Source organism: Cyclopterus lumpus, chromosome 20 (genome assembly GCF_009769545.1).
Source record: "Cyclopterus lumpus isolate fCycLum1 chromosome 20, fCycLum1.pri, whole genome shotgun sequence".
Lineage (NCBI taxonomy): Eukaryota > Metazoa > Chordata > Actinopteri > Perciformes > Cyclopteridae > Cyclopterus > Cyclopterus lumpus.
Window position 1 is genome coordinate 16,966,006 of NC_046985.1, and position 12,704 is coordinate 16,978,709.

A 12,704-nucleotide genomic window follows, 5' to 3' on the forward strand; every position below is an offset into this window, starting at 1 on the left:
TCTATTTACACAGAGCCTACTGTGATAAGTGGTGTGTGTGTGTGTGTGTGTGTGTGTGTGTGTGTGTGTGTGTGTGCATGCGTGCTTGTCCGTGTCCGCTGCTGCAAGCTCGGTTCAGGAGAACAGCAGGGTTTTTCTTTAGGTGAAGGATCGAACAGTCTCATGACCTCGCTCATCCTCTCTCTAACATACACACACACACACACACACACACACACACACAGGCTCTGTTCTGTCTGCTGCGTTTCACACACACAGACACAGACATATGACATAAACAACAGGTCGCTAGGTCAAAGCTGGTTAGCAGAATTACATACTTGAAGATGCTTATAATACGATAATGTGGAGTGATTATGTCACGGAACAATTAATCTTCAACCAATCAAGTGTGTGTGTGTGTAAGAGAAATAAAGTGATACATTGCCACATACAGCAAAAAAATTGAAGTATTTCTCTTTCATGTTATAACAGATGCAAACTCCCATAAACACTAACCACCATCATCTATAGGCCAATACCGTCTTACTTACGCGTACAAAAAAACGTGTTTTTAGCGCATGACACATCAGTAAAAGGCAGGTACGGCGCGGGTGCACTCACCCCTCTCACTTCCAGCGCATACCATGAAACGGTACTGGCAGTGGGTCGGGGAGGTGCGGGAAGGTGATGTCGTAAAGCTGAGTGTCGTAAACCAGGTGCGGAGAAGGGGAGGTGAAGGGGAGGGAGGGAGGAGGAGGGGGGGGGAGAGGGGGTGAGAGAGGAGGTGACTCTCCGGCAGCATTTAGACACAGCGAAAGGATCATGGCGGATGGCCCCAGGTGTAAGCGCAGAAAGCAGGCGAACCCGAGGAGGAACAACGGTGAGTTGAGCTACTTCCGACGCGGAGCTTTTCTATCGAGAGAACCGTGTGGAGGCTGCTCTGTCTCCCGGTAATTTCGGCGAAAAGTTTGGCAGCCCACGAGTCCGTTTTTTTAGTGACCGAAAGTGCTGCGAAGTAGCAAGTGAGCGCTGTATTCCAGCCCTATGTGGTGTACCGTTATACCTGGGTCGCGCCTCTCCCTCCGCCTAGCGGTCCGCTGCGCTGGAGACCGTTATACGCACCTCACCCTGCTGTGAGCGGACCAGCTTTGTGTCTGCACTTTAATACTTCTTTACACGCTTTTTAATACACTTTTACCCGCCTCGAACACTGTGTTCATTGGTTTTTGTTTCATTCTGTCGAGTTTCTGAGCTCACCACTAAACTCAGACCTGTTTCTGTGAGCGGAACGGGCTACCTGATTGTTATTGCGGACCTCGACAGACGCTTGTCTCTTACGGTTTGGGTTGGGGGGAAACTAAAAAAACATGTTTTGTAGCTTTGCCTTTTTGGCGAAAACGTCGCGGACGTCTTTTATTTGTATTTGAAGCAGAGCGAACACAACTGTTTGGTTCTTTCTTTCTTTCGCTCACTCGGAGCAGGTAGCGGCAGGACACTGTTGCTGCACCACACGGGCGGACACAACGCCTTTCTGCCAGCTTTGAACCTGGCCCTGCTGTGCGCTTCAAATTAGGTTTATACCACCGACGACAACCATTCATGTGTTAGCGGCAGAGAAGAGAAAAAAGCGTGCGGGTGGGCCGAAAGCACAGGTCTCCCTTTTCTTCATCCCCAACTTATTGCGCTGTTTGAGTTCTGGGCGGCTCACGCCGTTCGTGTTTTTACGTTTTAAACAGCGGTCTTTGGTGGTGAAGTCGGCGGCGGACAGAACACTCAGTAGAAACGCGATCGGGGGGCAACGAGAGGTTCCGGAGAACGAGGGCTATCTCACGCGCTGTTTGTGCGAGCAGGACGAGCGCAGCCCATATAAGGACAGCGGATCCTCGCTCTCGTCGCGAGCTGGGAATCCTGATTCTTGTAAGACCTGGTGGTGGTGTGTGTGTGTGTGTGTGTGTGGGGGGGGGGGGTGTAAGGGGTCGCGAGCCAACCTTGCAACACACTCCGTTTTTCTTACTGCCAATTTCAATACACTTTGTGTACTATACAATACAAGTGGACGCATTGTGTGCGCTTCGGTATGCGGAGCTCAACGGGGGTTTCGCCCACCTCACAGCGGCGTCGAAATAGTGTTCATGCGGGGACAGAGTAGCCTGTTGGGCTCTCTTTTAAGGGCACTTAGTCACTAGATATCTCTCGTGCGTCTATCAGCCACCTGCGTGTTCATTTAGCTCATTGTCAACGTAAACCTCAAAGACTTTTGCGAGTTGTTAATGTCGCCCTCACCCCCCCACCCCTTGTGTATTTATGTCGTGGACTGCTGTGAAACCACAGAGCGACAATTTACCACGGTGGTTCTATTGAGAAATAATTCCTTTTTTTGTTGTTTTTGTTTTGTTGTTGTTGTTGTTGTTGTTGCGGATCTGACTGTTGTCCATCAACTCGTCGTGCTTATGTGTTGTGCCACCCAGTGTTGCTTTTGAGGAGCTGGGCTAACGCAGCAAATTCACCGTTCATTTGGTCAAAACAAACATGCAGCCACCGCAGACGGACCGCTCAGTCAGCGGAGAGCCGCTCTAACGACGACCGTCCGCGAGAAAACGGTGTTTTCTCACGCGGGATTCCACGATGGTGTGCATTTTCTTTGGATACCCGACGAGTGATGTGAAGAGTGTCATGTTTTTGTTGTTGTTTTTCTCGATTGGTGCTATCGATGTTTTCCACTGTCATGTCGTTTCTTTACGGGGTGTGTTCGGCTCTGCGTTCCCTCCCTGGAGCGGCTGTGCAGTTTAACACATGCAAGGTGTGGACACACCTTAAATAACGGTCCTGTTGGCAAGGTGTGGGGTTCTGTCCTCTGCGGAAAGGGTGTCTTGTTTACACAGGAGATACTTTACATTTATTTGTGTTTATCTACCTTTATTTGTTGCTTTAACTGAACACGTTTTATTAAATAATATTTTAAAGTCGCATCCTTAACCAAACAGATGTGTTCCGGGTTACTTTGCATCATTTGCATTTGCTTTTAAGTCCTCACTTCCTGCCACCTCCTGACAAGACTGCAGATCTGTCATGTAAATCAACATTTATGCTTTTTTGTTGTTGTTGTAGTATAGTTAGATTGAATGCTGGCATTGCATGTTGCCATACCTCTTGCCTGTGTCACAATGTAAGAACAACTTGGCATTTTAATATGGGCTGTTGTCTTTGCTGAGTCAGTGGCTACTTTAAAAAAATAAATAAAAATAGTTTCAATAGCCGTTGCTCGGGCTCTTATAATCAAGCAAGCCTTCAAGTTGTGCCCAGCTTGTTGTGGTCAGTGGCTTTGCCAGGTCCCATGGAGCAGGGGTGGGGGGTTGAGATCAAGGTGAGCCCCATTCCCCGCTGTAAACAGAGAGGTGTTAACAGCCCGCAGGACGACAGGTGTTTGCAATCGGCGGGATACTACAGCTTCCTTTGTCGCTTCTCCCCAGCCTGCTCCCCTAAGGAATAGCAGCCGTTCCCTGCAATGGTAATTTAACACAGCAATTTGGGAATAGAGGAATGCGCCCGGTGTTAACATTCTTTGCAAAAATAAACAGGGCAGCGCTGGGACGGCTTTGCAACCGCTCTCGGGAGCCCGGGGATGATGTTTTCGGAGCGGCGTTACCGAGACTTGAAGCAAGGGTGTGCATACAGTTAGCTAGGATTTCTATTTATTGGACAATATCACACGGGTCATTTGTCTCATCCCCTAAACTGTCTTTCTCTCTTCTCTTTCCACCCTCTCTCGCTCTCTCTATTTCTGAGGCCTTCTCACACACACTTGCACCTCGATGAATCATCCATCAAATGGGAAAAATGAGGTTGTGGGCTTGGCACTTGGCAACAACTCATGTGATGTTGAAGAACATGTTTATTGGCCTGGTAAAACTATACTTAAACTACACTTAGTTGCCCCTGGACTCTCTCAACCTGTCTTGAAACTATTGAATGTGGGAGAAAAATAAAATAAAACAATGGTTTCGCTTCAGTTTGCGACAAGACGTGTCTTCGGGCTACAGCGGAGGCTCTCAAGGAGGTGGGGATCGGCCCTGTTGCTCCGCATGCCACTTTGGTGTTAAAAGACATCTGTTTACATTTAAAAGGTCCACCCCTGTTGTGCGAAGAGTTTAGCGGAGGAGGAAATTTTTCATTTACCTCACTGCTTTTCACCAACTTCCTCGGCAGCTCCATTTAAAAGTGCCAAGTAAGAAGAGAAATCCACCCCCGCCTCAACTTCCCTCTCCCCCGTCTCTGCCCCTCTCACTCCTCCCTTCCCAGAGCTTGTCCTTTATTTCGGGGGGTTAAGACACAGTAGCCAGGGGTGTTGTTGATTGCCCCCTGACCTAGGCACCCATGCGTGCCTAGAGTATGACTTCACTTTCCCCCCCCTGTGCCATTGTGTGGCTTCCAGCATGTCCAATTGTGTTTGTGTTAAAGTCTGTTCAATGAAAAGGGGAGAGAGAAGGAGGAGGAAGAGAGGGAGGGGGGGTTGAAGCTGCCGCTTTTTCCTCCGCTCCCTCCGACTCTCCGTCCATTGCTCCCTGACCCCTTAAACCGCGGGCTCTATGTTCCCTGTGGAGCCGGGGGGGATGGGGTGACTGAGGTGACTAGAGAATTTTACAACAGGTGACATCTAAGGGGCTGTTGCTGGCAGATGAAAAGCATGACACACATGTCAGCTATCTCTCAGACAAAGAGTCTAGAGTCAAGACTTTAGTAGTATGTTTTGCACTTAAAACCCTAAATTAATCCATGCAGGTAAAGATCCAAAACTTTTTACTTGTCTGTTTTTGTAGGGAAAGGCCCGTCCTCATCTGACCACTTGGCAGAATTAAAATTATGTGATGTACGACCACACTCCCACCACTGTTAATGCGGCTTAATGATTAGCTGCTCCCATGGAGAGCCTTAGCCTATAAAAAAAGGTGTTCTCCCTCCGTAAAGCAGGAGTTTTAAACCCAGAGTCAGTTTCAGTAACCCCCTTAACTGCGCTTGGATGTGCTTTATTGGGGTTTGCGTGGCTGAATGCTTAAATGAACCATTGTGTGTTTGGGCTTTAGTGAGAAAGCCCGAGGAGAAAGAGCCTAGTTACCTTTGCAGTTTGCCTGCTCTACCTCATACACTTTCAGTGGCAGAAGAAAAGGCCCATTCAGCGGGCCCGGCATGGGGAGGGAGAGCCCTTTTCACACTCGGCTTGTGGGAAACTTCTCCTCCATACTGTGCATACCATTTGCATATGACCCATTCTTTTGCCAAAGGTCCCCGCGAGGGAGGAATCCGCGGAACGTTTGCAGAATTCATCAAATCCCTCTCTCACGCAGCCCTCCGGGCCCTCAAGAGCCTGTTTTGCAGCCCCCTGTTTGACATTTTTTTTGCCTCGGAAGTGTAGCTTACGCCCGTGTCACGGTTGCTCGCTTTAACGTTAACGCCGACGCATCCCCCGTGGCATTTTGTGCGCCGTGTGTTCTGAAGTGGTGATGTACTACCCAGTGTGCTATTTTTAATGTCAGAATGAAGGCTTAATTTGGCACAGCCGGCTGGAGTTTCCCCCAAATCCCCCTGCAATGATGGGCCATGAGGGGTCCATCTGCAGGACAGGACAATGTGACGGGGGCGGCACACCTCGGAGGCTCGCCAACTGACGCTGATTGTCCCAACACTCCTTCTGAAAGGACACAAATATTGAGCATAGGGGGGGTAGCTCAGTGAACTGTACAAAACCCCCCCCCCCCCTTTTTTCTCCAAGAAGAGCAGACTCTCGCCAGCGTTGAAGATAATTTAGGCACCGCAGGAACCAGAACCGCACACTGGCATGCTTGTTGTTGCAGAGTGAGTCAGGTCGGTCTGCAACAGCTCTGACAGCCTTGACCCCGGCGCACTGATACTGACACGTAAAGTGGTGGAGGCGAGTATTTGTTGCCGTGCAATGTAGGGAGGAGAACTCAGTTAAGTGTATCATGTAAGCCAACTGAGCAGAAAAGCCTCCCCTCCCGACTCCAGAGCAGTGAGTCACGGGCAGACAGGTGTGTTCGCAAGATGACTTCAACCTCACGAACTCTCCAACCACGCTCTTCTTTTCTTTTACCCATTTTCTTTCACATTAACCATCCCCTTGTTTCCCCCCTTGGTCTCTCCCTCCTTCTCAGCCCCTCTCCACAAGTGTGGGTGGGTGAAGGAGGTGGGGTGTGTGTGTGTGTGTGTGTGGGGGGGGGGGGGGGGGGGGGGGGGGGGGTTAATATTCTCCAGCAGTGTGTATACTTGAGGGAGAGATTACCTTTAAATTGCCGTCCTGGCGGAGGTAAATATTGTGCATGGCATTGTGCAACACCACCTACTGGTGTGTTTTTAATCACGCATTTGGTGGCTTCTCTTCAGGTCCACGGCGGGTCCCTTTGGGTCTGTCTGCAAACCCTCTCTGTTTAACACCCCCGCCCCACCCGCCATCCCCGCCACCACCTCCTCTTTCCCCTTCCTGCCCATCTATCCCCTCCCTTGTGGTCCTCAGTGGAGCGGTTAATGAAAAAGACTGGGCTGACACAATAGGCAGAAGGCGGGCCCGGTAAGGGGCTCCTACGCCAGCTTGTGTTTATGGCTAAAGCTCATCGGGGCTAACCTCTGCTGGAGCTTCACCTCAGACCACCTGACTGTCAGTTTATTGCCTTTTCTTTTCTTTTTTTTTACATAGATGTTGGATGTCTAGTCCATTTTAAATGTGCCTGACCTTACCACAGTCCCTCAGTGTCTCCCGTCTACAGGGATGAAATTAGATGACATCAGATAAGGAGTAATCCGCCGCCATGCACTGTGCTTTGAACACAGCCTAGTGGCTGGCTCTCCGCCAGCCCGTTATGATGACCATATTGATTTTCCACTCCGTAGCACACAAAACTGATAATGGCCCTCCTGAGGGGCTACACATTTATACATTTATACGGTTGCACAGCCTGACTGTGACGTGACTGCGTCCGTGCATTGAGCTGGCCATGCTAGGCTAGCCCTGTGACAGCTCCTGCAGAAAAAAACAGAAACAAAAAAAGAAACGCCTTAGTCACCTTGTATGTTAGTCAGGGAGAAGGCCGGCTGCTATGTTGAATGTCAACATGGATAAACATCCACACAGGATTAATGAGAGGAGAATGGCCAGCCTGAGAGCAGAGGGGAGGGCAGTAGAAGAGGGAGGCATGGAGCATCCGCATCGCCCCATTTAACTCATGAGGGCTTTGTTGAGCTCCCCATGACCCCACTAGTGTGACCTAACCGGAGCAGGCAGCAAAGCCCAGACCCACTCATTGACTGTCATAGGAGACGAAGAGATACAGTGTGTCTTTGTGAATGAAGAATGCAAAGAATAATCTTATGTGCGGCCTGGACTGAATTGACACCGTCTTTAGAGAGGTTAAACAGATCAAAATAAAGACAGGAAGTAGTTTCTTATCATTCTGTACCGAGGGCAACCTCAGAAATATACTGCATTTCCTAACTATGTAAGGTCATTTTAGGCTATTTCGTTAAGTTCCTCCTTTAAGAGACTCAACAGGGCAGGCCCCGTTTGATAAATGCCTCTTTACAAACAGTTTATTCCATTGTTACATCACTCCATATGTTTCTCACTTCTACCACCTGTCTTATCTTACATATTGCTGAAGCACAAAGTTAGTGTCACATTCAACCTTCTGGATTGGATGTCCTGTACAGTGCAGTTAGGTCCATGTCCCCGACTCTCACCTGTGGCCATGAGCTTGGGGGTAGCGGCCGAAAGAAATGGGATTCCGGATACTACGGTTTTGAATCCTTGAGTTCTGCATTTTGTTCGTCGCCATATTGGTTTTAGAACGAGTGGGCGCCCTGTGAAACACAATCCATACTCTGAGCAAAGTATACAGTGTTGTTGTTGTTGTGTTTTTCTTTCTGTCTCTGGCAACTGGAATTAAGCCAGAGACCTTTAACCCCATATCAGCCCACCTGTCATGGCTCAGTTCACCGATTGTGACGCAGACGCGTGGGTGTATTGTGTGTGTAGTGAAGGCAGTATACCCTCGGCTCCCCGCAGCCAGGCGGTCATACATCTGTCTCCTTGCTTGCGCTGACAGGGCCCTCTAGTCTCTGGTTACACCGGCGCCTCAGTCAACTCCAAACATGATCAATTAAAGGACGCGCCTCATTGACTGAGGTGCGTCCGTTAATTGATCATGTTTGGAGTCGTACGACACTATCAATTAGTGCTTGCTCATCACTTGTTTGTTTGTTTTGTCCCGCTGTTTCGATCAACACAGCATCACCACTAGTTGCTTGTCCCGTTAGCTGCGTGCCAGTGTGCTAACAAAAGCCGCACGCTATTCTCTCTCTCTCGCTCTCCCCCAGTCTGGCAGCTGCCTTGGCTCTGATTCTCCAACACCAGCAGGTGCTGTATGCATGCAGCAATTCAGCTATACGGCACTCATAAATAACAACACAAAAAGTAGGAGAGAGTCGAAACAAGGGAGAGAGGCAGAGATTGAAAGTTTCCTTTGGGAGGAGAACAGGGTGTGGCTCACGGTCAAATGCCGGCCTTCTCAAGAAGGACATGTTCAAAATAGAGAGAGAGAGAGAGAGAGAGAGAGAGAATGTGTGAGAGCAGCAGAGACAAAGAGTAGGAATGCGAGCGGTTCTTCGCCGTAAAGGTGCAAATGCGCCGCCCGCTCTCGTGAAGTTCCCGCCTCTCCTCAATGCCAACTTTTCAATAAAGCGCTTTCATGCAAATTTCCCGTAAATGGATCTTTTTGAACACAAGGCCAGCTCTAAGTGACTGGTTAAGGAGGAACTGGAATTTGAAGGAAGGGAGCGTTATCTTTTCTGTAATTAGGGTGTAAGAGCTTGGAAAAAACGTTAATTGTGCCCTAAAAGCAAATGAAGAGGTCAGGAAAGAAATTATACGCACACTTTTATAATCATCATCAGTAATGAACCAGCACTCTGAATAAATGAACCCATAAATCATCCTGGATCGAGGACTTTTAATGAACACAGCTCAAAGCCAAACCGTGCCTTTGTCATCTTGCGCTCTTCAAATCCACGCCAACACCAGAGACACATCCTGTCTCATCAGCATCTATCGATCAGCCTCTCGGGGCGAAGGTTAGTCTGTCGTCTTCTCTTGGCCTCACCGGGAACAAAACCTGGAAGTGTGCGAGAGATTACGTCTCAGGATGCAACCTGAAAGCCCTTTATCTCTGTGAAAACAAGAGGCTTCCTGCAGTCCTGCTCCCATCCAGGCCACGCAACCCCCCCTTCTTCACCTACCCAGCACCTGTGGCAGCCTATTTAAGGCTCCTCATCAGGGGCTACAGAGACCACAAACCGGGAGTGAAAAACACATGAAAGCCTGGGAAACAATTCGCACACAGAGGGCATGGAAAAACAGCATCTCTTTTCAGACACATTAGAAAGATTTGGCTCTTAAGGGTGAGCCAGTAAAAGAAAGGCAGCTTTTTAGTTGTTAGTTTCTTGCTGCAGAGTACTGTATACCGTAAAGTCACTTCTGCAAAGAGTTTCTGGACTCAGTATGACACACAGACCAGACTGTAAGGAGAAAAATAGCCCCGTCATGTCAGTGTCACTCCTATGAGGAACTTCGTGACATTAATCAGCCTGCTTGTATGCCTCTTTTGTTCAGCTCTAGGGAAACAGTTGCCCAATCTTCCGAAAGACCCCTGCTCTCCATTTTCGACGTTAGACTCCACCTCTCATCTGGTATTTCTTATGAGGGAAACAATCACAATCTTGTTGCTCACCTAACGTGTTACATTGTTAACCCAAAAACCCTCAGCCATAGAAAGCTCTCCCTTGCACCATTGAGTTGCCGCCACAGCTGGCAAGGGTGGTTTGTCTTGCAGTGTCCTGCGTTGAATTTCAATGACCCCCCCCTCATCCTCCTCATCCTCCTCCTGGTCTTATTATGCCATCGCTGCTAACTGGTTCCTATTCACCGCAGTGTCCTGACTTCCCAGAGGGGCCTATATAAACAAGGGCCATTCACTGGCTGAAAAGCCCGCCCCCTGCCAGCCTCTGCCTCTCCTCGTGTCGGCGCCAGGCCGCAGCGCGTCTCGCTCGGCCAGGTCGACGCCGGCAATGGCGGGCGCCATGCCACCGATTTTCTTCTGCGCCGCGCAGCACACTCTCAGAGAGATTAAAACTTTCGACTTTGTCCGCAGTGAGTGATAAATGGCGTGGGCCGAAGCGACGCATGAAGAGGGAAGGCCGGTGCTGTGTGTGTAAAAGAGGGAGCAGCTATCTGTAGGTGTGCGGTGTGGTGTGATGTTACAAGCCAGGCTGATTTCCTGTTGTTCTAGTCCATCAGGGTAGCTCAGGGCTGGGGGGATGCTTCCATGAGACTATCCCGTGAGAGTCACATGGTCTGGCTGCAATGCATTTAAAGGCCATGTTTTTCTCTCTCTCTCTGTGTGTGTGTGTGTGTGTGTGTGTTGATCGTGGTTTGGGAGTGCATTCCCAGCCTCCACCTGAAATCTGACCCGAGTGTGAACTGTCTCTTCTCGGCTCTTCCTCTCCTTTTTGTCTTTTCTTTTTTTTTCCTTCATTTATTGCCCTTCCCTCCACGCTTCCTCCCAATCAACAGATCTCAGAGGAAAACCACACATCTCCCCAGGGTGCCTCTCTCTATCTCTCCCGACCAGATGTTTAAAAAGCTGTTTGTTTGTTTATCCAGCGGAAGTCACTTTGATTGATGCCTCCCGTAAAACGGGGCCTGCACGCACACTGACGCCACATTCCTCTGTGGGAGAGGCAAATATCTTGAAGAGAGAATCATATAAATTGTTGCTGAAATGATTGCAGGCGTCGCCGTGATCGCTGGCGACTGCGGTGTCATTGGTAAGCAGGAGGGGGGACAATGTCCCTTAGACTGTAATGGTCCTCCTGTCCAGCCCGCCTCCGTCATTCCCTGACTCGCCTGCTAATTTAGAACGGTGACCTTCTAATCGAACGGCTGTCTGATAAATCTCTGAATCAGGACAGACTTCTGGCGGGGCGTGGCAGACGGCGTCTAGACGGGCTGAGAGGTGAGTGGACGATCCCTATGCGAAGGAATCTCATCCCTCTCCTCTCCGTCACAAGCGGCTGCTCTTGTCCGCTGGCGCCGAGCGGCGTTTTAGCCAAATTCGTTCCACCAGGAGGGTCAAAGTCCTCCGCAGGACGGCGAGAGTTTATCGTGGCCAACGACTCTAAAGTACACCCTCAGAAATAACATTAGAGTTGATTAAGGCCTGCATTATGGTAACAAAGTAGCAAGGCCTATTTTGGGTCAGGCTTTATCTAGCCCTCTTCTTTGAAAAAAGGCCCGGGGCTGAATTCCCCATAATAATTGCATTGCCCCGTGACAGATAACATTGATGTAAAGCTGTTTACTGTTGATGACGAGTCTATTGAGCCCAGCCACGCTCTTCCCCTTGTCCTTGTGGAGCTTATCCCTCTGGCAGGGCTGGCCGTGTTTTCATTAAAACCCAGATTTAAATGGACCAGGTCCTCTGATCGACAAGCAGATTAACCAACTAATAAAACATCACAAGATGTGTGTGTGTGTGTGTGTGTATATATATATATATATATATATATATATATATATATATATATATGGTCCCCTCTGAGACTCTATTAATACACAAATATGGAGGATTACTGTCTGCTCGTCTCCATGGCCGTGGAGAGGGGATTAGGGTCCCGGTCCAGACAGATTGGATTTAATGTGTGTGTACGACTAAGCGATTGCTGTACTACAAAAGCCCTCATGCATGCGCACTGATCTCTGCTCTCTGGCTGAGACGTCATGACATCCCGTTGTGTTTGTGGATCAGTACATTACATTTGTCAGCTTTGGGAGAGAAACATATTACCATACCACCTAGTTAGTCATCTGCAATTCTACACTTTTTTTCTTCTTGTTCTGCTTCACAGCCTGCACTAACCTTATTTCCAGAATTATGTAACATTTGTTTGCTTGACCAAACATGCAGGTTTGCAGTAACAAATGTGCCTCCCTGTGGCAAATGTGTACTTTCCTGATGTTTAGTTTGTTGCAGTGACTCAACAAAATAGACAACTTAGTATTTGTAGTGTAATTATAAATATATATCTGAGGCGTGATATATTGATGACAATATAATAAATCCTAACCCCTGTATCATGATATGTATCATATCATCAGACTCCTGCCAAAACACATTTTCCTGAACTAAACTTCCTGGATAATCATTTATATTAGCCTACATTATTTATATAGGCAACCTGTGTGTTGCCCGGCATTCATGAACGTCCATGTGTGTGTGCTTGTGTATTTCCAGAGCTTTGTAGATAGTCAGTGCACATCGCACCAGATGCCCGTGCCTGTAGGTACCTTCGCTGTTCAGGTTACCAAACTGGACTTGTTTATCGCAACTCAGTGACACGGCGGCTCAATTTGGACCCAAGCTGAAAGGAGCCAAACAGGCACAAGAACGCAAACAGCGCACAAAGCGCATGCCAGCAAATAGGAAGTCAAATGTCTCTCTTAACTCAACAATCAACAATTTCATAGTCTGCAGCATGCGCAGACTATGAAATTAGGCCCAGCCTGGCATACGTATTGTTCACTCGAGCAACTAATGCGACGCCATTTCAGCCTGACGCACGACTGAATTGGCAAATTACTAGACAATGAGCCAAATGAGGTT

At 48.7% G+C, this 12,704-nt stretch overlaps 1 protein-coding gene across 1 annotated transcript in view; it reads left to right on the plus strand.

Annotated features, from left to right (window-relative positions):
- Positions 1–750: 750 nt before the first annotated feature.
- The window catches only part of zeb1b (zinc finger E-box binding homeobox 1b), a 49,015-nt gene continuing 37,061 nt past the window's right edge, over positions 751–12,704 (plus strand). The window contains 1 exon segment of the mRNA XM_034559805.1: positions 751–862. Within this exon segment, the coding sequence (XP_034415696.1) occupies positions 812–862 (51 nt within the window). The 5' untranslated portion in view covers positions 751–811.